Genomic DNA, 26608 nt, shown 5'->3' on the forward strand with positions numbered 1-26608 from the left:
TACAAATGATTGTTTTAGTCAAATATCACATCTATTTGGAATTCTTGCGTTCAAATCTAGTTGATGATGCCTGGTGTATTAAATGTGTATGCATAATCTTGTGAGGCCGTGTCTAGACTCGACAGTTAATGCAGTTTTTGTATTCTGATCATGGAGTTCTGGAATGGAATTCCGAACACGTCATGTGACTACAGCTGCATTTAAATGTGTCCACCATGTCCACATATTGTCCAGATTCCCTTTTCCCACAAATGCCAGTATGCATTCTGCAAACGGTGGATTCAGAAAAATTGTTATATTAACAGAACAACAACTTGATGGCAGTAGCTACCGTTGAAGTGGGAATACACCTTAGCCAAATACATTTAAACTCAGTTGTAAAAATTCCCTGTTTTAGGTCAGTTAGGATAACCACTTTATTTGAAGAATGTGAAAAGTCAGAATAATAGTAGAGGGAATGAATTATTTCAGCTTTTATTTCTTTCATCACATTCCCAGTGGGTCAGAAGATTACATACTCTCAATTAGCATTTGGTAGCATTGCCTTTAAATTGTTTAACTTGGGTCAAATGTTTCAGGTAGCCTTCCACAAGCTTCCCACAATAAATTGGGTGAATTTTAGTCCATTCCTCCTGACAGGACTGATGTAACTGAGTCAGGTTTGTAGGCCTCCTTGCTCTCACACACTTTTTCAGTTCTGCCCAAAAGTTTTCTATAGGATTGAGGTCAGTGCTTTGTGATGGCCACTCCAATACCTTGACTTTGTTGTCCTTAAGCCATTTTCCCACAACTTTAGAAGTTTGCTTGGGGTCATTGTCCATTTGGAAGACCCATTTGTGACCAAGCTTTAACGTCCTGACTGATGTCTTGAGATGTTGCTTCAATATATCCACATAATGTTCCAACCTCATGATGCCATTTATTTTGTGAAGTGCGCCAGTCCCTCCTGCAGCAAAGCACCCCCACAACATGATGTTTCACGGTTAGGATGGTGTTCTTCGGCTTGCAAGCCTCCCCCTTTTTCCTCCAAACACAATGATGGTCATTAGGGCCAAACAGTTCTATTTTTGTTTCATCAGACCAGAGGACATTTCTCCAAAAAGTACGATCTTTGTCCCCATGTGCAGTTGAAAACCATAGTTTGGCTTTTTATGGCGGTTTTGGAGCTGTGGCTTCTCCTTGCTTTAGCAGCCTTTCAAGATTTTGTCGATATAGGACTCTTTTTACTGTGGATATAGATACTTTTGCACCTGTTTCGTCCAGCATCTTCAATGGGTCCTTTGCTGTTGTTCTGGGATTGATTTGCACTTTTTGCACCAAAATACATTCATCTCTAGGAGACAGAACGCGTCTCCTTCGTGTGCGGTATGACAGCTGCGTGGTCCCATGGTGTTTATACTTGCGTACAATTGTTTGTACAGATGAACATGGAACCTTCAGGCGTTTGGAAATTGCTCCCAAGGATGAACCAGACTTGTGGAGGTCTACAATTTTCTTTCTGAGGTCTTAGCTGATTTCTTTAGATTTTCCCATGATGTCAAGCAAAGAGGCACTGCGTTTGAAGGTAGCCTTGAAATACATCCACAAGTACACCTCCAATTGACTCAAATTATGTTAATTAGCCTGTCAGAAGCTTCTACAGCTATGACATCATTTTCTGGAATTTTCCAGAAGCTGTTTAACCTCTTGCTCCTACCTGGCACGCAGGCGTCCCATCTAGAGCTCTGGAAATGCAAATGCGCTACGCTAAATGCTAATAGTATTAGTTAAAACTCAAACGTTCATTAAAATACACATGCAGGGTATTGAATTAAAGCTACACTCGTTGTGAATCCAGGCAACAAGTCAGATTTTTTAAATGCTTTTCGGCGAAAGCATGAGAAGCTATTATCTGATAGCATGTAACACCCCAAAAGACCCGCAGGGGACGTAAACAAAATAATTAGCATAGTCATCGCTACACAAACCGCACAAATAAAATATAAAACATTCATTACCTTTGACCATCTTCTTTGTTGGCACTCCTAGATGTCCCATAATCACTATTGGGTCTTTTTTCCGATTAAATCGGTCCATATATAGCCTAGATATCGATCTATGAAGACTGTGTGATAAACGGAAAAAAATAGCGTTTCATAACGTAACGTAATTTTTTAACATTCAAAAAGTTGACGATAAACTTTCACAAAACACTTCGAAATACTTTTGTAATGCAACCTTAGGTATTAGTACACGTTAATAAGCGATAAAATTCATCAGGAGGCGATGTCAATTCTATAGGTGTCCGTCTCGAAAAAATGTCTGGAGAGAGCTCGACCAAAACATCCGGTCGGAGACCGGAGGGAATCGGTTCCCTTGATTCGGTTTGACCAAGAATCAAAGCTGAATCAAATGACAAGACTCTAGACAACGTGTGGAAGCTGTAGGCACTGCAACCTCAGCCTCATTTAATTTGGTTCACTTTGAACAATTCCTGGAAGTAGCGCAAGGATATTTATTTCCATTTTCAGTGATCAGATTTTCCTGCACTTTTCGATGAAACGCACGTTCTGTTATAGTCACAGTGTTTTCTATCCACACATACTAATCATATGCATATACTATATCCCTGGCCTGAGTAGCAGGGCGCTGAAATGTTGCGCGATTTTTAACAGAATGTTCGAAAAAGTAGAGGGTCGACTTAACAGGTTAAAGGCACAGTCAACTTAGTGTATATAAACTTCTGACCCACTGGAATTGTGATACAGTGAATTACAAGTGAAATAGTCTGTCTGTAAACAATTGTTGGAAAAATTACTTGTGCCATGCACAGAGTAGATGTCCTAACCGACTTGCCAAAACTATAGTTTGTTAACAAGACATTTGTGGAGTGATTGAAAAACAAGTTTTAATGAATCCAACCTGAGTGTATGTAAACTTCCGACTTCAACTGTAACTGATGTAGGTGACAAGCTTTGCTAACCTCTGTAGCTAGCTAGCAAGCAATGCTAAAGGGATTGCAAACAGGTTAGCATAATTGTAGCGAAACAGAAAAATGTTTTTCTAAATATTAGCTTGCTGGCTAGCATTGATGATGCCAGCAAACATACGCTTGGAATGTATTTCCTCCAACGTTATAATGAAAAGCTACCTCTCAGTCACAAAACACACGTTTTATGGAGACTTGTGGGCACGTGCTGATGATGTTGCCCACTGTATGCACTTTCGGTAGCATGAATTTGTCCAGACTGAGGAGAAATCCACACACAATGCATCCCTGACTTCCTCCTGAGGTGGTCAGACAGATCTGAACACAATCACATCACAATGCATCTTTTGTGCATCTAGACACATCTTTTCAATGGGATCTCGTATTCTGATTGCAGAAGTCACATGTAAGTGTCAAATGTAGACACGGCCTAAGTGTTCATAGAGTCAGAGCAAGATAGGGTAAGTGTGGATATCCAAACGGGTAACCATTTAATTAACTATTTAGCAATCTTATGGCTATTTCATGGTCTTAAGTCTTGGGTGTAGAAGCTGTCTCGGAATCTGTTGGTTCGACCACTGTTTGCTGGACGGTATCAGAGTGAACAGTTTATGGCTTTGGTGACTGGAATCTTTGGCAATATTTCGGGCCTTCCTCTGACACTGCCTGATATACTGTAGAGGTCCTGGATGGCAGGACCTCTGTTGCGATTTGCGTTCGAGGGCGGTGTATTTGCCTTACAGAGCTGTGATGCAGCCAGTCAAGATGCTCTCGATGGTGCAGCTATAGAACTTTTTGAGGATCCGAGGGCCCATGACCAATCTTTTCAGCCTCTTGAGGGGGAAGAGACGCTGTCTTTCCCTCTTCACGACTGTGAGGGTGTTTGAGTGTAAGTCCTTAGTGATGTGGACACCAAGAAAGTTGAAGCTCTCAATCCGCTCCACTACAGCCGAATCCATGTGGATGTGGCCGTGTTCTCCCCTCTTTATGCTGTAGTCCACGATCAGCTCCTTGGTCTTACTGACGTTAACTTCTTGCGTCGAGCCATCCCTGATCTGGGATCGTGAATACAGCCTCAAGCTCATTACCATAAAGCAATGTTAATTATTCATGAAAATCGCAAATGAAATGAAATAAATATGCTAGCTCTCAAGCTTAGCCTTTTGTTAACAACACTGTCATCTCAGATTTTCAAAAATATGCTTCTCAACCATAGCAAAACAAGCATTTGTGTAACAGTATTGATAGCTATTGATAGCCAGTGTTAGCATTTAGCGTTAGCATTCAGCAGGCAACATTTTCACAAAAACCAGAAAACCATTCAAATAAAATCATTTGCCTTTGAAGAACTTTGGATGTTTTCAATGAGGAGACTCTCAGTTAGATAGCAAATGTTCCGTTTTTCCTGAAAGATGTCGTGGAAGGATCAGAATTTGTTGGTAACATTTGTAAGATGTTTAATATTCATCAAATGTGTGTAAGTTACTTCTCATCAGAATGGTATTTTTGTATAATACTGTGGCGAGGTTGCAGTTATCTGTTCAATGTCAAAACTAAGTTGCATGGGCCACTGAGAGGGGAGAGGTCAAAGTGTCATCATGTGTAAATGTACCTTTTTATTGTGGGGAAAGAAGGGTGGCAGTGTCTGGAATCATTCTATGCTCCCTCCAATGTTGTTTCTATCTTAACCTATAGCCTCATTCTCCTCTCCGTGAGTTTGTCCAGGAGGTTGTATTTTAGGTTGGTTGTATCTAAATGACAATTTGATATATGCCTGTTGATATGGAGGATTTGGTTTATGGTTCTGGGGTTTGGGAAAGGTGACAAAGCTGAACGATGAATTATGTCTATGCTGTCTGACTATGTGTGTCTTTGCTATTAAAGGAACTCAGTTGCATTGTAAGGGGGCTCTCAGAGAATTCACTGAGAGACACTGAATTTATCTGAGAGTCACAGGATTGTGATAGAGCTCATATAATTAAAGATGGACTTTTATAACTAACTCTGACGTGTGTGTGTGGTTTGCTCCCATGATTTGGTAAATAGAGGAAATTTCCACCACAAAGATTATTTGTGCAGGAGAAATCGGTCCGTTTTCTGCGTCATGTTTGGCTACCAAAAAAAACGAAAATTCATTCGTCAAAACGCCAAACTTTTTTCCAAATTAACTCCACAGTATCGACTGAAACATGGTAAACGTTGTTTAGAATCAATCCTCAACATGTTTTTCACATATCTCTTCGATGATATATCGTTCGTGGAAGTGTGCGTTCTCCTCTGAATCTCAATGGAAAATGTCTCCAGTTGAAGATTACGCACCAATTTAGACAAAGGACACCGGGCGGACCCCTGGCAAATGTAGTCTCTTATGGCCAATCTTCCAATGATATGCCTACAAATACGTCACAATGCTGCAGACACCTTGGACAAACGTCAGAGAGCTTAGGCTCGTTCATGGCACATTCACAGCCATATAAGGAGACAATGGAAAACAGAGCCTCAAAAATTCTGCTCATTTCCTGTTTGAGGTTTCATCTTGATTTCGCCTGTAGCATGAGTTCTGTGGCACTCACAGATAATATCTTTGCAGTTTTGGAAACGTCAGAGTGTTTTCTTTCCAAAGCTGCCAATTATATGCATTTTCGAGCATCTTTTCGTGACAAAATATTGGGCTTAAAACGGGCACGTTTTTTTTATCCAATAATGAAATACTGCCCCTAGAGTCTCAAGAGGTTAAGGGATAGATTGTTGTCCTGGCACCACAATGCCAAGTCTCTGTCTTAATCCCGGTAGGTTGTCTCATCGCCATCAAACTTGATGATGGTGTTGGAGTTGTGCGTGGCCATGCAGTCGTGGGTGAACAAGATATACAGTAGGAGATTAAACACATACCCATGAGGGGCCCCTGTGTTGATGGTCAGCATGGCGGAAGTGTTGTTGCCTACCCTCACCACCTGGGGTCTGGGGCTGTCCCATTACGAAGTCCAGGATCCAGTTGCAGAGGGAGGTTATCAGTCCCAGGATCCCCAGCTTGGTGATGAGTTTGGAGGGCACTCAGCTTTCCTCAATTTTTCAACTGCTACCGTGCGGGTCCCTGCGGGGAAGATAGCTGAGGACAAAATCTCTGTTCTTGTGACTGAAGCGTCAAATGCAAAAAATAATGGCAGTAAACTATCCTGCAGAGGTTAACCAGTGATAACTTGAGATATAACTTTAAAGCTAGAATCCTTAACTGAAACAATAACAAAGTGGTAACCCAACCCGTGTTTTTGTAAAAAGATGAGGGATTGGCCTGGAGAAATGTAAACACTATCAAATTTATACATTTACATTACATTTAAGTCATTTAGCAGACGCTCTTATCCAGAGCTATAGACAGAGCTATGCAGGCGAAGACTGACCATCCATCATAGTACAATTATAGTTTTAACCATGTTTTGAGGCTATATAGTGTTTGTTTACATTTACATTGTTTACAAACATTGGAATAAAGCAAGCTTTTATTTTGGATTCTGATGGCGTACAACAATTTAACTAAGCTTATGAGGGATTCATAAGTTATATTCTATAACAATCAGTGGGTATATATTTTGAATTTATACATAGCAACTAAAGATTCCAAGTTTAAACATTATTTTATTCTAAAATCCATATTCTTTAACTTATTAGGAGTTTGAGGAACTCCCTGTTCTGGGGCCTCATTTATGAATGGTGCATATGCACAAAAAATATTATAAACATTGCCTGTGCAGAATTTTCCCGCAAAAGTTGGTGTTTATCAAATTTGAATTTGACAGCAAAGTTTGAGTGTCACCAAGCAAATCTTAGACCACACGTATACACAACCTCTAGTGGTTGAGGAGTTGTATTTACAAGCAAATATGATTATTATCGAGGAAATTGAGGTGTTTGACAGACAGGACTTAGAGAACATTGTTTTGAAGACTTGGACACCCACCACAAATTAATTCCTCTTTTCCTCAGTCAAGAAGTTGTGCTGTGGGTGCAAGTGACAGAAAGATTAACATTATCTGTCTTACTATCTGTCGTTCTGCCCCTGAACAGGCAGTTAACCCACTGTTCATAGGCAGTCATTGAAAATAAGAATTTGTTCTTAACTGACTTGCCTAGTTAAATAAAGGTAGAAAAATGTGTGTTGCTAAGTGCTAGGAATGTGATAGTTGTTGCTGGTTAGTACTCTGTATAATCATGGAGTAAAAACAATGGACCATGCACGTGTTGCAGAGAGAGCTTACAGAGCTGTGGCCTTGCATGAGGACTAAAGAGTAACCTGCTAAAAAGTAGGTGGAATTTTTGGTCTTGTGTGGTTGACTTCGGAGTAAAGTGTTGACTATGTTTCAATCAGTTAGTTGACATTTTGTGTTTTTTTAATTGTATATTTTGTTGCACCTTGATGTTCTTCTCTATACTGTCTTGATGTTCTTCTCTGTTATGTTCTTTTATGAGTTGTGTTATCTTATTTTACACTCAATCTTCACTTTGTTTTGGCTTCACCTCTCTGACATCAGTTATCAGATTCATTGTGAGAGGTCAATCATGTCAGATATGAGGGACCCGAGTGGCACAGTGGTCTAAGGCACCGCATCTCAGTGCTAGAGGCATCACTACAGACCCTGGTTTGATTCCAGGCTGTATCACAACCGGTCATGATTTGCAGTCCCATAGGCCCAGCGTTGTCTGGGGTAGGACATCATTGTAAATAAGAATGTGTTCTTAACTGACTTGCCTAGTTAAATAAAGGTAAAATTAAAAAAAATAAGAAGGAGCTAGAAGCATCCTATATGGTGGCTAGCACAGGCACAGCCCCATATTGTGGAAGACTTAATTATTCTTGCTGTCGCGGATATGGTTGGGACAATGCTGGGGGGAAATGGCCCAAAAAACTATACAGACAATGCCTGCATCAAACAACACTGTTTCACGACGCATCAGTGACATGGCAGGAGATGTTTTGAAACAATTATTGCTTCGCATACCAGACAGTGAATTCTATGCGTTACAGCTGGATGACTCAACAGATGTGGCGGGCCTGGCACAGCTCCTGGTACAAGTCCTTTACGTTTATGGAGGGTTAGTGAAGGAAGACATCCTCTTCTGCAAACCACTGAAAACCAGGACAACAGAAGATAATCTTTTTTATGTACTGGAAAGCTTAGTGACATCAAATGGACTTTGGTGGTCAAGAAGTGTTGGTATCTGTACTAATGGCGCAAAAGTAATGACAGGGAGACATAGTGGAGCGGTAAGGGGTTAAACAAGCAGTTTCTCCCGATGCCACTTGGGTACACTGCAGCATCCACCAAGAGGCTCTAACTGCCAAGGGAATACCTGACAGCTTGAAAGACGTTTTGGACACTACAGTGAAAATGGTTGACTTTGTTATAGCAAGGCCCCTGATATCGGCAGCGACCATGTAACGCTTTTACAACATACAGAATTGTGCTGCTTATCAAGGGGGAAAGTATTGACACGTTTTATAATTGAGAGATGAGAGTAAAGTTTTCTTTAATGACCATAATTTTCACTTGTTTGACCACTTGCATGATGATTTTTCTCGCCTGAATGATCTGAATCTAGGATTACAGGGACTCTCCACAACTATATTCAATGTGTCGGACAAAATTGAGGCTATGATTAGGAAGTTGGAGCTCTTTTCTGTCTGCATTAACAAGGACAACACACAGGTCTTTTCATCATTGTATGTTTTTTTTGTGTGCAAATCAACTCAAGCTTACGAACAATGTCAAATGTCAAATGCGAAGCACCTGAGTGAGCTGGGTGTGAAATTACGCAGGTACTTTCCCAAAATGGACAACACAGGCAACTGGATTCATTATCCCTTTCATGCCCTGCCTCCAGTCCACTTACCGATATCTAAACAAGAGAACCTCATCGAAATTGCAACAAGCGGTTCTGTGAAAATTTAATTTAATTAGAAGTCACTGCCAGATTTCTGGATTGGACTTTGCTCTGAGTATTCTGCCTTGGCAAATAGCGCTGTTAAGACACTGATGCCCTTTGCAACCACGTACTTGTGTGAGAGTGGATTCTCGGCCCTCTCTAGCATAAAAACTAAATACAGGCACAGACTGTGTGTGGAAAATGATTTAAGACTGAGACTCTCTCCAATACAACACAACATTGCAGAGTTATGTGCATCCTTTCAAGCACACCCTTCTCATTAACCTGTGGTGAGTTACTCACCATTTTCAATGAACAAATAAGGTTGTATATGTAAGATGGTTCAATAAAATTATTGATTATTATTACATTATTATTTGTGCCCTGGTCCTATAAGAGCTCGTTGTCACTTCCCATGAGCCGGGTTGTAACAAAACTCTCACTCATTCTTATATTTAATAAATGTATCATATAGTGTGCGTATGGCAGACTTACAATGATCGCAGTGCACTGACCCTGGTGCTAGAGGGGATGCAACTGGAGTTTGAATGTTTTAAGGGGTACGGTACTATAAAAAGGTTGGGAACCACTGCTTTAGGTAGTGTCATATTTCAGTTTTCCCAACCCTGGCAGTCATTCTGAATGCAGGTTGCTGGTGATCTAAAATTCAGGTTGGATATCCCCATTATTGCTGGATATTTATCAGATTTACACATCACTTTGCAAGCCAGCATAATGTGACAGATTGCCTGAATAACCCACTTTGTTGGGTTTTTCAAATGATCCAAACATGGGTTATCAAATTCGTTTTTATTCACTTTCTTTCTGGTTGCCCAAGCAGCTCGGTCTTTTTTAACATAATCCATAGATTATTTTCAGGAGGTGTGGCTTATTAGGGATGTGGCTTTTAGATAGTTATTTTTGGCCACCCGTGAGAGTAAATGTCATTCCTGTTGGACATGTTAATTTTGTACACTGCAACTTAACATTTTACTTGAAAGTTATTCCACATCACATAATCTAATACATTTTTAAAAACATTATTATTACTATCCCATTGGGGATATCCAATTATGATTTGCATAGGCTTTTAAGGAACTCATATACTTATGTAGGCTTAATTAAAGCTAAAAAATAGTTAGCAATTCAACAGAACAGATTAACTGAAATTACATTTACTCTCACGGGTGGCCAATAATAACTTCCTGAAACCACACCCCTACTAGGTCAAGCCTCCAGTCTTCTGATTTGACCCGCTCGGTCATATCTCAGTAACCCAGAGTCCCCAAAACCAAACTTGCTCTTTTTTAAAAGACATGAGTTTTGAATGACACCTACACCCTTTGTTCCATGCTAGCTGAAGACCTAGCTAGCCAGTAACTAGCTAACACCAGACAGAGATGAAAGGGGAAACATATAAGAATTGTTGCCATTGATGAACAGGGTAAACTTTTATATTTGATGACACCCTAAAGTCACATTTTGGCACGAGTAGAGTAGGTATCTAGCTATATACCACATCCCTATGTAAACATGCCTTCTCCAAAGTTGGTTACAAGGCAGCATTTTTTTAAATGTTGCAATTGGTTCATTAAAATGAGACTGAAGGCGATGTCACCTTGTCCCGTTAATAATGAATCCAAGTGTTTGACATGGGGGAGGTGACCAGTAACTTTATGATCAAACATTATCAATCTAGAATCAATTGTCATTTTTCATACTTCGGTCATCATACTTTGATCTGGTTTCCTTCAAATGTCATCCAGTTTCATGGAAAACATGATTTTGACTGTCCAATACCTTTAAATAGATCAATTTGAATGATAACATATTCACTTAGGATCTCACTTGGTGAAGTCCATAGAGGAATTTCTGTGTAGAGACAATTTGGGGCAGGCCTTCACGGAAAACAAAAAATATTTGACTACAGGAGTCACCACGGTAGTCAACCACCACAGCCCGTGACGGTAGTCAACCACCACAGCCCGTGACACGCAGGTAGGCGAGCTAATACCTCATACCTGGAGCAGGGCCAGACACATTCCACCACAGAAAGACTGCTATTAGTTGAATGAAAATGATCACCAGGGGTGAACAAACCTAACCTGGGAGAACTACCTTGCTGCACTCAAACCCTTCACAAGAACACATGATTCTGCTAGCTGCTCACTAGGACTGATTAGTTTAATCAAAAATCGAATCAAAGTTTATTGCTCACATAGACAGTTTAGTAGTTGTTAAAGTGGGTGCAGCGAATTGCTTGCGTTATTAGATCCTTATAGTGCAGTAAAATGTCAAACATCAGGTGTGATTTAGCAAAAGCCTGCAACCCCAGTTGCTGTCCAGCAACAGGGTTGGCTATCCCTGGAGTGATGATCCTGTGAGGCGTAAGAGTCATGAGGTCAGGGTTGTGAAAGCTAAGCTTCCTGTTCTCAGCTGGTCTCACTGCATGCCTTGACTCTGTCACACCCTGATCTGTTTCACCTGTCTTTGTCCTTGTCTCCATCCCCCTCCAGGTGTCACCCATCTTCCCCATTATCCTCAGTGTATTTATACCTGTGTTCTCTGTTGCCAGTTCGTTTTGTTCATCAAGCCTACCAGTGTTTTTCCCTTGCTCCTGTCTTGTTCTAGTTTCTGTTTTCCCGTTTTTTGACCACTCTGCCTGCCCTGACCCCGCGACTGCCTGCCGTTCTGTGCCTTATGGACTCTGATCTGGATTACTGACCTCTGCCTGCCCTTGACCTGTCGTTTTGCCTGCCCCCTGTTCTAGTAATAAACTTTTGTTACTTTGACACTGTCTGCATCTGGGTCTTCTCCTGAAACATGATGGTCTCTTGGACTTTTCAATTCCCTCCTTCAATACAAGCTTGACTTTTTATCAAGGGGGATGTTTGGTTGACTGGCCAGATTATACTAAATCTGACAGACACACTTCACAGTGGAGGTGTATAACTGTATAACAGCTGTTATTATTTACATTTACATTTACATTTAAGTCATTTAGCAGACGCTCTTATCCAGAGCGACTTACAAATTGGTGCATTCACCTTATGACATCCAGTGGAACAGCCACTTTACAATAGTGCATCTAAATCTTTTAAGGGGGGGGGGTGAGAAGGATTACTTTATCCTATCCTAGGTATTCCTTAAAGAGGTGTGGTTTCAGGTGTCTCCGGAAGGTGGTGATTGACTCCGCTGTCCTGGCGTCGTGAGGGAGTGTGTTCCACCATTGGGGAGCCAGAGCAGCGAACAGTTTTGACTGGGCTGAGCGGGAACTGTACTTCCCGACTGTACTTAACTAAGTTATCAACTCTGTGGTGTCAGACTACTTATGTCCACTTGTAATGAGAGTGATATCAAATGTACATTCTGCGTCTACATGGAGTAGAATTTCATTATCTTTGCTTTATATTGTGTAACAACATAATGTCTATTCTGGTTGATGTGCCATTGGCAATATGCATTTACATTTTTAGATTTTAGTAATTTAGTAGACGCTCTTATCCAGAGTGATTAGGGTTAAGTTCCTTGCTCAAGAGAACAAACAAATTTTTCACCAGCTTGGGGATTCGAACCTGCAATCTTTCAATTACTGGCCCAGCGCTGTTAACTGCTAGGCTACAGCGATAAGGCTGTGCCTTGACAGAAGCACAACAGGATGTGGAGTCAAGAGTGCTAGTTGGCGCCAGAATCAAATCTACATCTGTGCTCCCATTTGCCCATGTTTCTTGGAGATCATTTGAATGGTAACATTTTGTGATATTCAACTCGACCTGTGGTATAAGCACATTCATACAGTAACTGTTTCATAACACCTCAAATGAAAGTCACTATACTGAAGGTGTTTGTGCACACACTATAAGCCATATGACAAGGTTATGACGTCCGTCATTCCATTCAATTTAATAATGTGACACAGAGGTTGGTAAATGACAAAACACCCTGTTATAACATCTGGTATGTAGACTCTTATGTAGCATGTAATAACATATGACAAAAGTTGTCATGCAGACTGTGTAGCAGTTGACATTAGAGCATATGACAGGATGAACAGTCCTCTTTGACACCAATTATAACTAGTTTTATATAATCTAATGCCGCAACTCATTTCCATTTAAAACTGTTCATGACAGCTTATGACAAATATTATAATGTGTAACACAGCTGTTAAAAAGGCTTCATGAATGCATTCGTAAGGACACCTACAGTAAAGTGTTCCCGAAATGGACAATTAACGACTTCAGCCAACCAGCTGCAGTAACAATGTCTGCCTATTCAAATGGATGGTGGGAATGCACCGAGAGAAGTACAGTATTAAGCTTATTATAGTCATTAGTAGACGATCACCACATCTGGCATAGAGGAAAGTGAATGAAGGTTACTCTCCCACACTGTCAATTAAATGTTTTAATTTATTTAACCTTTGTTTAACTAGGCAAGTCAGTTAAGAACAAATTCTTATTAATGATATCTGTTGCTTTTATACATGTCTTACTACTCGAAAGTCATCTTAATTTTCGCTCAAAACCTCCCGTGGCTTATTTTTTAAGTTTGGCATGTTCTGTTTCTAAATGTCTGTGCAAGAGTGAAGGTTTCATCGAGTTGTGAGATAGTACTTTTGCACATATGACACACTGTGGCTGAGGAAAGGCACTACTCCCAATATAAGTGAACCCCAAATCAATGTAGTTCCCATCATATTTGCGCCTCTTCAATGGTCCAACGTCCCTGTCTGTTGCTCCGTGCAGACAGTATCTTCGGCTGCATCAGATTCACAACTGTCAGTGTCCATGCTAGCTGGGCTAACAACAAATGGAGAACTACTGATGCTAGCATTGGATGTGCTCGTGGAAGCAGAACAACTTGTGTTGTCGACAGGTGCAGGTGTAGTAATGCTGGTATGTGTCTCTATGGACGCGGACCTTGTTTTTTTAACCATTTATCCATTTTCTAGCAAACAGAATGAGCACCAGCGCAGTTGGCTGCATACGGACCGTTATCGGAATTCCCGCGAGAGAGTAAAGGTTCATGTGATTGGATGTTAATTATTTGACTAGGCTACCTGTATTTGACATTGTGTTGTTATTTCGCTTTTGATTTTTGGCAGTGAAATCAAGGCTACTAAGGTGAGAAACAAACCTCACCCAAATGCACAGCCCCGTTGGAAAATATAAACGGACTGTTTGAAAATGTGAATCACATTTATATTTGGCATACCCCCAATGGCATGGTACATACCCCAGTTTGGGAATACCTGACCTAAACCATCTAAACTGGAACAACCATTTCAGTAACTGGCGCAATAAATCCAAGTAACACGTCGGCTTAGTTTGGAAAATGTATCACATATATATTTGAGATGCATAACATGAATTAATTATTGTACTTGCAATTTTTAATAAATCAACCTGAAATAGAGCACGCTGTAAAATATGATTATGATGGGTGTGGTTTTGGTTCAACTCTGGTTATTAAGACCAACGATGGGGTTATTTTACAACACTGAGTGTTAATTCAACATTTAGTTATGTTCAGAGTAGGCCCTTAACATTATGCCATATGAATAATGTTTTGTATTGTGATAAATAATAAACAATTTATGATAACATATTTGCTCAGGATCTCACTTGGTGTAGTCCCTTGGACTGAAAAAATATATATATTTTTAGTTAACCTTTATTTAACCAGGTAGGCTAGTTGAGAACAAGTTCTAATTTACAACTGCTACCTGGCCACAATAAAGCAAAGCAGTGCGACACAAACAACAACACAGAGTTACACATGGAATAAACAAGCGTACAGTCAATAACACAATAGAAAGAAAACAAAGTCTATATACAATGTGTGCAAATGGCGTGAGGAAGTAAGCCAACAAATAGGCCACAGTAGCAAGTAATTACAATTTAGCAAATTAACACTGGAGTGATAGATGTGCAGATGATGATGTGCAAGTAGAAATACTGGTGTGCAAAAGAGCAGACAAGTAAATAAAAACATTATGGGGATGAAGTAGGTAGATTGGATGGCTATTTACAGATGTGCTATGTACAGCTGCAGCGATCGGTTAGCTGCTCGGAAAGCTGATGAATGCAACAACCATGTCTCTGTCACTAACAAATACAGTCTCGGATAGTACTGTATCTCTACAATTCACTTGAAAGGCAATGCACTCGAGGAAAAAGTAAAAACAAATAAAAAATAAGGCTTTATACCTAGCAGTGTGTTTATTTAAAATGTTCCCGTCTCTATCGGGGTACACACTTTCAGTGTTAATTTAACACTCTCTGTGTTGATTTAACACTGGATAATCTGTGTAGCTGTGGAGTGTGTTTGTGTGGGAGACAGACATTCAGTTGACAGATTAAGTGGTTGGTCAGAAAGAAGCATGGTGCTTTTGTGTGTCTGATCATTTCACTTGCTGAAGATTCTGATAGTTTGTTTGAGTCTATTATGTCAATGTGTGACTAAAACTCACAAGTGATTCTGTGTGTCTCTTTGTTTCAGCTATGGATTGGAGTCAGAGGTTGCAGCTCTTGCTCTTCTCACTCCTCTGTCTCACTGGCAACTCCAAGGTAGTAGGAGGTAAGTAGGATGAACTTTACCCACAGAATTCATCAGCCATCAATCAATCAACAAATCAATCAACCATGTTACGAGGACAGCTAGAAGTACTGATTGAATTAAACTGGATCAAGTTAACAACTCTATATCCGGAAACATGGTCCTTCACTTTGTCTTGATTTAAGTCTGACCTCTGGTGGGTGTAAATGGAATTATATAATTTTATAAAGCGACACTGCAAATATCTGCGTGCAGTTTTAAACTACCCTTCCCCCATTTGTTCCATACTGGCTGAAGACCTGGCTAGCCAGTAACTAGCTAATATCAGACAAACATGAAAGGGGAAAAATATAAGAATATTTGCCATAGATTAATAGGGTAAACGTGTAATTATATTTTCTGACACCATTCAGTCACATTTTGGCACCAGTAGATTAGCTATCTAGCTATATAAACCATGCCCCTCTGCAAACATGTCTTCTCCGATGTTGGTTAAAAGATTATAGTTATTTAAATTAGGTAAGAGAATATCATGGTAGAGTACCATTGGTGTATTAAAATAAGTTAACATGATGGCATGTTGTTACCTAAATAATTCATCTGTGTTTGACGTGGGGGAGGGGACCAGTAACTTTATGATCAAACTTTATCAATGTAGAATCTAAAGTCATTTTTCATACCTTGATCATCATAATTTGATCTGGTTTCCTTCAAATATCATCCAATTTCATGAAAAACTTCCTTTGAACTATTCATGACCTTTAAATCAACACTGAAAGTGTTGTCTGTGGACCCCATATAAAAACCGGAACCGTGTTAAATCAACTTTCTGCTTAGTGTAAAGCCTTATTCAAATATTTCCCAGATTGTCTTGCCTTCTGAGTAAATTGTAGTTACCACCCATGACAATATTTGTTATTAACAGAGACATGGTTGTTGCATTCATCCATTTTCAGTCATATGGAGTTCACCCAGTATTAAATGAGATCCTTAGTGAATGTTATCATAAAATATATAGATTTAACACAATACCATATGTCTTTCGTAAGGCCTTATTTTGAGGACCTAGTTTTACCCTAATACAGAGGCCTGAAACTCATACACATCACTTTGAACCAAAACTATCACCGGCGTATGCTGTTTTTTGCAGGTTGATATTTTAGAATGGTTTGTTTCAATATCTATGTTTGTGCACGTACATTGATTGACTGATTTATCGTATACTACACAAAGATAAACTACATACATTTTTCTAAACTATTCCAATCACTTAGTTCAAATCAGTTAGTTCCTAATGTTCCTAAACCTGACAGTCATTCTGAATGCAGGTTGCAGGTGAATTCATTTTCCAACTGTTGGATCTCCACCCACTGATTGGATTTCAATAGGAATTACACATCACATTGTAAGCCAGCATACTGTGATTTGCAGGCCTGATGTGGCTTGTAAAAACATGGATTTCAGGCCCTTGTATTACACTCTCAGAATAAAAGGTTTACGTTTGTTGCTAATGGGCTACAAACACGTAATCAATCAATGTACCAATGTACCTGCACAAACAGATATTGAAACAAACAATTCCTGCAATAGAGCATGCTGAGAAATATGATGATGGGCATGGTTTTTGTTCAAAGTGACGTGTATGAGTTTCAGGCCCCTGTATCTGGTTAAAACTATGCCTTCAAAATAAGGCCTTATGAAATACATATGCCATTGTGTTAAATATAAAAAAAATTATGACAACATATTAATTTAGGATCTTACTTTTTGAAGTCTACAGGACAAAAAATGGATGAATGCAACAATTATGTCTCTGTCACAAAAAAATACAGTCACGGGTGGTAACTCAACAATTTGCTCGAAAGGCAAGGCACTGTGGGAAATATTTGAATAAGGCTTTACACTAATCAGTGTGTTCATTTAACACTACTCTGGTGTCTATGGGTCCATAGACTCAAAACATTTCAGTATTGATTTAACACCATTATAGTGTTAATAAAAAAATGAACACTGGAGAATTTGTTGTGAAGAGATATATTTTGAAAGACCATCTCTGTAAAAACTCTGTCTATGCATGCTACATGACTCGCGTAATAATTGCAAACTTTTTTGGTGTGCATCATTTCCCCAACATATTCTGTTCTTTAAGACGTGGACTCGTTAAATAAGATGGTGGTCCTCAAACAGTCCCTGTACTGCATGTTTGTCTTTACTCTATATACTCTTTGTGTGCAGAGCTCTGTGTGGACAAAGGACGAGAAACTGAGTGGGTATTTTCAGTTTCCGGTGATGCTGCCATGTTGACATCCACCCTGTTGGACCTCAACGTGTCTGACAACCGCAGCATCCCCTTTAACATATCATGGTATTACCTAAGGACTAGGACAGAGCTGACCAGGGAGACAGGAAAGACTCTGGTGCGGGGGAAGACACTTTGGATTTTTAACATCACGATGGAAGATGCTGGAGACTATGAGTGTGTTGTGAGGTAGGGGCTATACATTTGTCTGCTGTGTGTGTATATGTGTGTATATGAGTGTGTGGTGTAAATCTTTCATGTTACCTTTGATAACAGACTACCCTCTGAGTGCTACAAGAAGGTTGCCTTACTGATTGTGAACCACACCAACCCAGAAGAATGCGGTCGACCAGAAAAGGCCCAACAGGTCCTGACCAACACAGCCACCTCTTTCCTGAACTGCCCATTGAGTGACCATATCAGGGAAGTAGACACCTACTCCATCCAGTGGTACAAGGTGAGTCCAATGGGGTAAACAGACAGTGCAGTGCAATAGGAGAGTGTTGAGAGGGGACGCCTGACAGCAGGGGCGGACTAGCCATCTGGCATTTTGAGAAAATACCGAATGGGCTGGTCCAATGGGATCGCCTAACTTTTTTTGTTTTTTTTGTACAGAATTAGAATTATCTGTCTAAGAATGGGGGCCACAGAGACAAAAAACGGGCCTTTTGGGGGCCTCAAGGAAAGAAATTGGGCCAATGTCGGGGCCTCAATGGAAAAAGGGTCTGATGTGTCAGAAATGCCATGGCGGATTTCTGGTCTCATGCTTGACAATGCTGGAAAGCCTGTTTGAAATCTTTATTTTCTGTCATTCAGTCCATTTCTATGTATGCTTAATTTGTGTTTAAAACTATAGGAATGTAGGGTTATTACTACTAGTGACTACGTTTCAGACAATGTTACTTCAGACACACTATATACACTTTCATTGTTCATTTCTCTCACACATTGTACTGCATTGAATTGTTATGAGAGTTGGTCTTCTAAGGTAAGACATTATCAGAACTTATCTGTAATTGAATTGTGTATTAATTTTGTACAATAAGCCATATTCCATTACCACTACCTTTCAGTGTACATTTCTATTTTAACCCTGTCAGGGCTGTGAACCCATTGTGGAAGATGATCCCTTGTGGAACAGGTTTAGTTATGTCCGTGACAGAACTATGGAGTTTCTCCGAGTAGAAGTGGTCACCCTTGAGGATCATGTGTTCTACACCTGCACCATGACCTTTAACTTGGAAGGGTTCAGCGGCAGGATCTCAGAGACCATCAACAGCATGGTGGACGGTGAGTATTGTTGGCACAGCTCATAAAAGTTGTCCTTAACCACAGATCTAGGATCAGATTATTACCATATACCCCCAATCCTTACCACAGCCATTACAGAGACAGTGAAAGTCAAACTGGTTACAGATGATTGCTAGACAACCTTGTCAGGTCCTGCCATATATTTTCAAGCAGATTTAAGTCTAAACTGTAAATCGGCTCCTCAGGAACATTCACTGTAAACAACTTCAGTGTAGATTTGGCCTTGTGTTTAAGGTTATTGACCTGCTGAATGGTGAATTGATCTCCTAGTGCCTGTTGGAAAGCAGACGGAACCAGGTTTTCCTCCGCGATTTTGCCTGTGTTTAGCTGAATTCCATTTCTTTTTTATAATGTAAAACTCCCCAGTCCTTAACGATTACAAGCATTTCCATAACACGATGCAGCCACCACTATGCTTGAAAATAGGGAGAGTGGTAGTCAGTTGTGTGTTGCATTGGATTTTCCACAAACCTAAGACTTTGTATTCAGGACAAAAAGTGGATTGCTCTGCCACTTTCTTTGCAGATTTACTTTAGTGCCTTATTGCAAACAGGATGCATGTTTTAGAATATTTTTATTCTGTATAGGCTTCCACCCTTTCACTCTGTCAATCAGGTCAGTAATTGTGGAGTAACTACAATGTTGTTGATCCATCCTCAGTTTCTTCCTATCACATCCATTAAAGTCCATAACTGTTTTAAAGTCACCATTGGCCTCATTGTGAAATCCCTAAGCAGTTTCCTGCCTCTGACAACTGAGTTAAGAAGGACACCTGTATCTTTGCAGTGAATGGGTGTATTGAATAATATATATATATATATGCCATTTAGCAGACGCTTTTATCCAAAGCGACTTACAGTCATGTGTGCATACATTCTACGTATGGGTGGTCCCGGGAATCGAACCCACTACCCTGGCGTTACAAGCGCCGTGCTCTACCAACTGTGCTACAGAAGGAGGCATTGAAACACCATCCAAACTGTAACCATCCAAAGTGTAATTAATTTTACTCCTGAACTTATTTCACCATGCTCAAAGGGATATTCACTGTCTGCTTTATTTTTACTTGACCCATCTAACAATAGTTTCCCTTCTTTGCAAGGCATTGGGAAACCTCCCTGGTCTTTGTGGTAGAACCTGTGTTTGAAATTCACTGCTCAACTGAGGGACCTTACATGTAATTGTGCTGTATATGTGGGGTCAAGATTTCAGGTAGTCATTCAAAATTCATGATCAACACTATTATTGCACACAGAGTGAGTCCATGCAATTTAGAGAACTTAGTCCATGCAACTTAGAGAACTTAGTCCATGCAACTTAGAGAACTTAGTCCATGCAACTTAAAGAACTTAGTCCATGCAACTTAGAGAACTTAGTCCATGCAACTTAGAGAACTTAGTCCATGCAACTTAGAGAACTTAGTCCATGCAACTTAGAGAACTTAGTCCATGCAACTTAGAGAACTTAGTCCATGCAACTTAGAGAACTTAGTCCATGCAACTTAGAGAACTTAGTCCATGCAACTTAGAGAACTTAGTCCATGCAACTTAGAGAACTTAGTCCATGCAACTTAGATAACTTAGTCCATGCAACTTAGAGAACTTAGTCCATGCAACTTAGAGAACTTAGTCCATGCAACTTAGAGAACTTAGTCCATGCAACAGCTTGCCATAAGAAAGGCATTGAATACTTATTGGCTGAAGACATTTCAGCTTTAAATATTTTATTAATTTGTAAACACTTTGAAAAACATAACTCCACTTTCACATTATGGGATACTGTGTTGGCCAGTGATACAAATATTTAAATGTAATACATTTTAAATTCAAGCTGTACTACAACAAATTGTGGAAAAGGTAAAGCAGTGTGGATACTTTCTGAAGACACTGTACAGTACATGCCCCTGAATCAGAGGTTATGATTTCATAGAGGCTGCTTTGAAACTTTGCTCTGTGAGAGCTTAGAAAGGGCACTTTTCAATAGGGTCATGTGACTGCATATTTCTGTCTGTCTATGATGTTTTTGAATCATTGTCATCATTTCAGTGGAGTATTGCCTGGAGCCCAAAGTGGTTGAACCTGCCAATGAGATCATCAAAGCAGATTTGGGTGAGTAAGCCACTATAGAACATGTACTGTATATGTGTGTGCATATCTTTGTGTGTGTGTGTGTGTGTGTGTGTGTGTGTGTGTGTGTGTGTGTGTGTGTGTGTGTGTGTGTGTGTGTGTGTGTGTGTGTGTGTGTGTGTGTGTGTGTGTGTGTGTGTGTGTGTGTGTGTGTGTGTGTGTGTGTGCATGAGTTTGTAGAGTTCTTTTAATTCATGATGCAAATAAAGAATTCAATGTTTGTCCCCTAGGTTCTTCCTTCAGTAAGATGTGTCGGGTGTTTGTCCCGAGTGTGGGGAATAAACACTGTGCAAATTTGAATTGGATTTCTAGAGAGAACTCAATTTCCAAAATGGTCTCAAAGCGCATCTTTCAGGAATCAGAAAGGTAGGTTGAGACAACACAACAGCATCACAATACACAATGTAATAATTCGACAGTTCCATGAAGAAGTATTTGCCCCCTTTCTGATTTGCTCTTTTTTTGTATATTTTTGATACCGAATGTTATCAGATATTCAACCAAAACCTAATATTAGATAAAGGGAACTTGAGTTTACAAATAAAAGTTACAAATATGATCAAAGTTATGCACCACCCAATTCCCCTGTGCCTCAGAACCTGAACAACTTTCTGTCCATCTGTCTGTGAGTTGAAGCTGAGGCGCAGCTGGGTCATGCAGCAAGACAATGATCCTAAACACACAGTCAAGTCTACATGAAAATGGTTCAAATGCAACAAATGTGAAGTTATGTAATGGCCAAGTCAAATTCCAAACCTGTCCCAGTTGAGATGTTGTGGCAGGACTTGAAACGAGCAGTTCATGCTTAAAAACTCACAAATGTCGCTGAGTTAAAGCAATTCTGCATGCAAGAGTGGGCCAAAATCCCTCCACAGCGGTGTGAGAGACTGATCAACAACTACAGGAAGCATTTGGTTGCAGTCATTGCAGCTAAAGATGGCACAATGAGTTATAGAGTGTAAGGGAGCAATTACTTTTTCACACTTGCATAACTTTAATTAAATAAATGAAATAAGTATATATATTATTTTTGTACACTCAGGTTCTCTTTATCTAATATTAGGTTTTGTTTGAAGACCTGATAATATTCAGTATAAAAAATATGCAAAAATAGAGAAAATCTGAAATACTTTTTCATGGCACTTGTCACGCCTGCTGCCACTCTCTCGCGCCAGGCTGCCCAGCACTGTGCACTCCTGCCACCATCCTTACGCACACCTGCTTACCTCATCGCGCACATCAGCAAATTATTGGACTCACCTGGATTCAATCACCTGTGTTATGACCTCCCCTATATCTGTCAGTCCCCCAGCTCTTTTCCCCTGTCATATATTGTTATGTTATCTGTGTGTTGATGCTGGTCCATGTCTGTTCCTTATTTAATGTTTACTCCCCGTACCTGCTTCTCTACTCTGACGTTGGTCTTTACATGTATTCTGTTTCATCCAGATAGATGTTCTACTATATAGTATCTAAACTGTTGGTACCATATCAGGTACAGCGCTAAGATTACAATAGGACCCATATACCTGAACACACAGTAGTGCTTGCTTTGAATGGAACTTAAGATAACACACACTGCTATTTTGTGAACTGTGGCCGTGATGGTTTGAGTGTGCGTTCACAAGGGGGAACTTGTCTGTCTTCTCTCCCTCTCTTCCCCTCCCCCTAAACCAGGGAGTGGAGAGAAGAGAAGGGTGTATGGTTGGAGCGTAATTTGAATTTCTTGACGGTGGAAGAGGAAGACTTTTCCATCCATTACACGTGTAAGGTTTCCAGCGACAGAGGCAGTCCTTCTGCCTCCTTCACACTACAGCCTACAGGTAACACAACACTTTCTGGAAGATAACATAAACAATTTTCAAAAGAGATCACACACATATTATTCTGGCCATTTACTCTTGTTTTGATAGTGTATTATAACAACTGCAACCTCACCACTTTTGAAAACTGTTTGAAGAATTAAAGCCAGTCAGCTTGACCTTGGGTAAAAACTGTTATAAATGCTATCTTCTCTCTTTTTCTGCACAGATCCAAACAACCTGTTCCCTATTGGGGTACTACTGACTAGTCTGGTATTGGTGTTTACTGTTAGTGTTGTGATTTACCATCGCTTCAAGATTGACATTGTGCTGTCGCTAAGGAGGGTGTTCCCGCTTCTCTACCCAAACACAGGTACACAATGAGAGACAGTTTATCGCACATATACTGCCCAAGTACACTCAAGGAAAGATGAATAGAAACATACCTGAGAACGCACACGCAGACATGCGCACACACGCACGGACACATACACACTATCTGCAGACTCATTGCATACTGTGCATTCACAAAATGGAAACTTGCATAAACATACATTCTACACCAGATACAGACAGTCATGCACATACAGCATGTCTCCCCACAAACCCCCAGGCCCACACTTAAACCCACACACATGAATGTTGCATTGCTTGTTTCCCACTCCCCACCTGACCACAAGTAAAATCAGTATTAAATGTAGCAAGGTACTGTAGCACATCCCACAGCTGCAGTATGCAAGCACTGCATTTTCCATAACAGAGGAAACAGAGGAAGATTCAAACGAGGCACTGAATAGGCTATGATGTCATTAATAACCAAGCCTCCTCTGTTAGGCAGGTTTGTGGAGACATTTGCTCCAGCCCAGCACTAACACACCTATTTTGTTTTACCTGTGTCTGTCCTGCATGTGGCAGACTCTGATGGGAAGCTGTATGATGCGTACGTGGCGTACCCCCGTCTGTTTGGGGATGGGGGCAGGGCCTGTGGAGAGGCAGAGATGTTTGCCCTCCACACGTTGCCCCAGGTTCTGGAGGGGAGGTGTGGCTACAGGCTCTTCATACTGGGCCGGGACAGCCTACCAGGGGAAGGTAAGACATCTCGGTTCGACCCTGGGGCTCCAGGTTCCACAAGATGATCTTAGCATTGGCATTAGTACACATGTAGCATGATGATGAAACATGTGGAATCTTTTTGAAGTCATAAAGACCTTATGAAACCATCTTAATGGTTAAACAATGTTTTAATAACTATTTTCCCTGCTCCCTTTCTTCCTCTTCTCCTCCCTCCTCTCTTTTCCCCTCCCCCTTTTCTTCTCCCTGCCCCCTCTTCCTCTTCTCCTCCCTCCTCCCTGACCCCCCCTCTCCCTCTTCTCCTCCCTGACCCCCTTCTCCCTCTTCTCCTCCCTGACCCCCCCTCTCCCTCTTCTCCTCCCTGACCCCCTTCTCCCTCTTCTCCCTGACCCCCCTCTCCCTCTTCTCCTCCCTGACCCCCCTTTCCCTCCTCTCCTCCCTGACCCCCTCTCCCTCTAGCCGTATTAGATGCTGTAGAGGAGAGCATGCTGGCCAGCCGGTGTCTCCTCCTGGTCTACTCTGGCTCTACATTCTGCAGTGACAGCAGCGGTGTCCTGGAGGCCTGGCATAGCTTCGAGAGGCAGACGGCCATGCACCATGCCCTGCTGGAGGGCTCCCTTAAGGTGGTCCTTGTGGAGCTGGAGGAGGTCACTCCTACACAGCTGGCCCTCTTCCCTGAGTCGGTGCGCCACCTCCGGGAGCGCCAGGGTGCCGTCTGCTGGTGGAAGAGTAGCAGGACAAGGAGGACCAAAGGGTTGAGGTGTGGGAGGTGGAGAAAAGAGGTGGCGGAGAAGAGAGGGGAGCAGGCTTCGCCCCCTCTCTCCTCACCCTCTCTTTTCTTGTCCTCACCCTTCTGGAAGGAGTTGAGGTATTATATGCCAGTGAGGGGCATGAGGACGAGGTGCCCAGAGAAGAACAGCCTGTTGAACTTGTGATGGGATTGATGGGCTTTGGAGGACAGTGATAGACATAAGGAGGAAATATGTTGAATGAAAGGACTTCTGATACCATGGAGAGTATAAATGTTGTATCTGCCTCTCACAACACATTTCCATGAAATATTCTTGAATCAGACTTTGGAAGACTGATCCTCTGGGATGATGATTGATCATCCTGCCGATTAATGTTGTAAAATGCACAGTTAAGAGTATTTATTCTGAACATATTGGCAGAGCCACTCAAACACACACACCACACACACAATTTACCACTGTTGTACATACACACCACATCTGTGAGAGAGCTTTAATAAAGAGAGCCCAGTACATTTTATACAATGTATTTGATGTCTTTATTTGTCTACTTAATGTCACGCCTTGGTCTTAGTATTTTGTGTTTTCTTTATATATTTGGTCAGGCCAGGGTGTGACATGGGTTATTGTGGTGTGTTTTTTGTCTTGGGGTTTTGTGGGGCGTCGACGTAGTCTATGGCTGCCTGAGGCGGTTCTCAATCAGAGTCAGGTGATTCTCGTTGTCTCTGATTGGGAACCATATTTAGGCAGCCATATTCTGTGAGTGTTTTCGTGGGTGATTGTTCCTGTCTCTGTGTAGTTGTTCAGCAGACAGGCTGTATAAGTTTTCATGTTCCGTTTGTTGTTTTGTATATATTAGTTATTTCATGTATCGTCTATTCTTTATTAAAGAACATGAGTAACCACCACGCTGCATTTTGGTCCGACTCTCCTTCAACAGACGAACGTCGTTACACTTAAAAAATGTTCCCACCAATGTTCCTTTATTTCGGATTTTTTAAATATTTTTTTCAGATTTGTTAATCCTCCAATGAGAAGCTATGTGTTTAAACTAATATTTATGGAAGCAGTTATTTGTTATGAGGCCAAAGTATTTATGAACAGCTTACTGGCATTTAATATTAAATGTTTTCTAAATGGTGAGCTGACTATTAACAAACACCTTATGATTTATTAATTAAAGCACAGTCCTGAAACTTCCCAGAAATGGTGTGGCGATTTGCACAAGTTGGTTGCGTCCAAGCTCTTCTGTTATGTCTAGTTTACATACAGGTAGACTGGCTGTGACTGGTAACCTGCTTTACTGTAATCCAATGTGATCGTAGGCCATTTCAAAGAAAGTGTGGTTAGGAGTACTGGGGACTCTAAAATCCAATGGGGGAAATTCCAGCTGAGGTTGTTTCACACCTCAAGAAAACATTCTCCAGCATTGTCTTGCCAAACTGAAGAATCTAACTTAAAATCACACTTCCGCGAGCCTGAAACCACTCAGTGTGAAACAAAGTGAAGAGGAGGACCTTGGGTTTATCATTTCTAAAATACATGGATTCATGTAAGTATTGCAATTGTTACTGCAAACTATTGGTACACTTGGGCTTATGTAGCATGAAGGTAGACATGAGGAAGGATTAACAGCATGTTAAAAGTTCTGATAAAAAGTGAAACTTTATAGATTTTTGAATGGTCCTGCAGCGATGTCATGAGGTCCACCTGGCTACCACAACACAGTGTCTTCAGTAAAGTTTGTGGTCCTCACGGAGAAGCAACTCCACCATGGGGCTCGTGTGTCTAAATTG

At 40.8% G+C, this 26608-nt stretch overlaps 1 protein-coding gene across 1 annotated transcript in view; it reads left to right on the forward strand.

Annotated features, from left to right (window-relative positions):
- LOC118386308 (interleukin-1 receptor type 1-like) overlaps positions 1 to 25720 on the forward strand; it is a 29655-nt gene extending 3935 nt beyond the window's left edge. Inside the window, exons 2-11 of the mRNA XM_052522579.1 lie at positions 15395 to 15472; positions 17687 to 17939; positions 18027 to 18207; positions 18851 to 19040; positions 21107 to 21169; positions 21418 to 21553; positions 22865 to 23010; positions 23219 to 23362; positions 23905 to 24078; positions 24520 to 25720. Of these exons, the coding sequence (XP_052378539.1) occupies positions 15397 to 15472; positions 17687 to 17939; positions 18027 to 18207; positions 18851 to 19040; positions 21107 to 21169; positions 21418 to 21553; positions 22865 to 23010; positions 23219 to 23362; positions 23905 to 24078; positions 24520 to 24995 (1839 nt within the window). The 5' untranslated portion in view covers positions 15395 to 15396 and the 3' untranslated portion in view covers positions 24996 to 25720. The remainder of the gene's footprint in view (positions 1 to 15394; positions 15473 to 17686; positions 17940 to 18026; positions 18208 to 18850; positions 19041 to 21106; positions 21170 to 21417; positions 21554 to 22864; positions 23011 to 23218; positions 23363 to 23904; positions 24079 to 24519) is intronic.
- The last annotated feature ends 888 nt before the right edge of the window (positions 25721 to 26608 follow it).

This window comes from Oncorhynchus keta, chromosome 7 (assembly GCF_023373465.1).
Source record: "Oncorhynchus keta strain PuntledgeMale-10-30-2019 chromosome 7, Oket_V2, whole genome shotgun sequence".
NCBI lineage: Eukaryota > Metazoa > Chordata > Actinopteri > Salmoniformes > Salmonidae > Oncorhynchus > Oncorhynchus keta.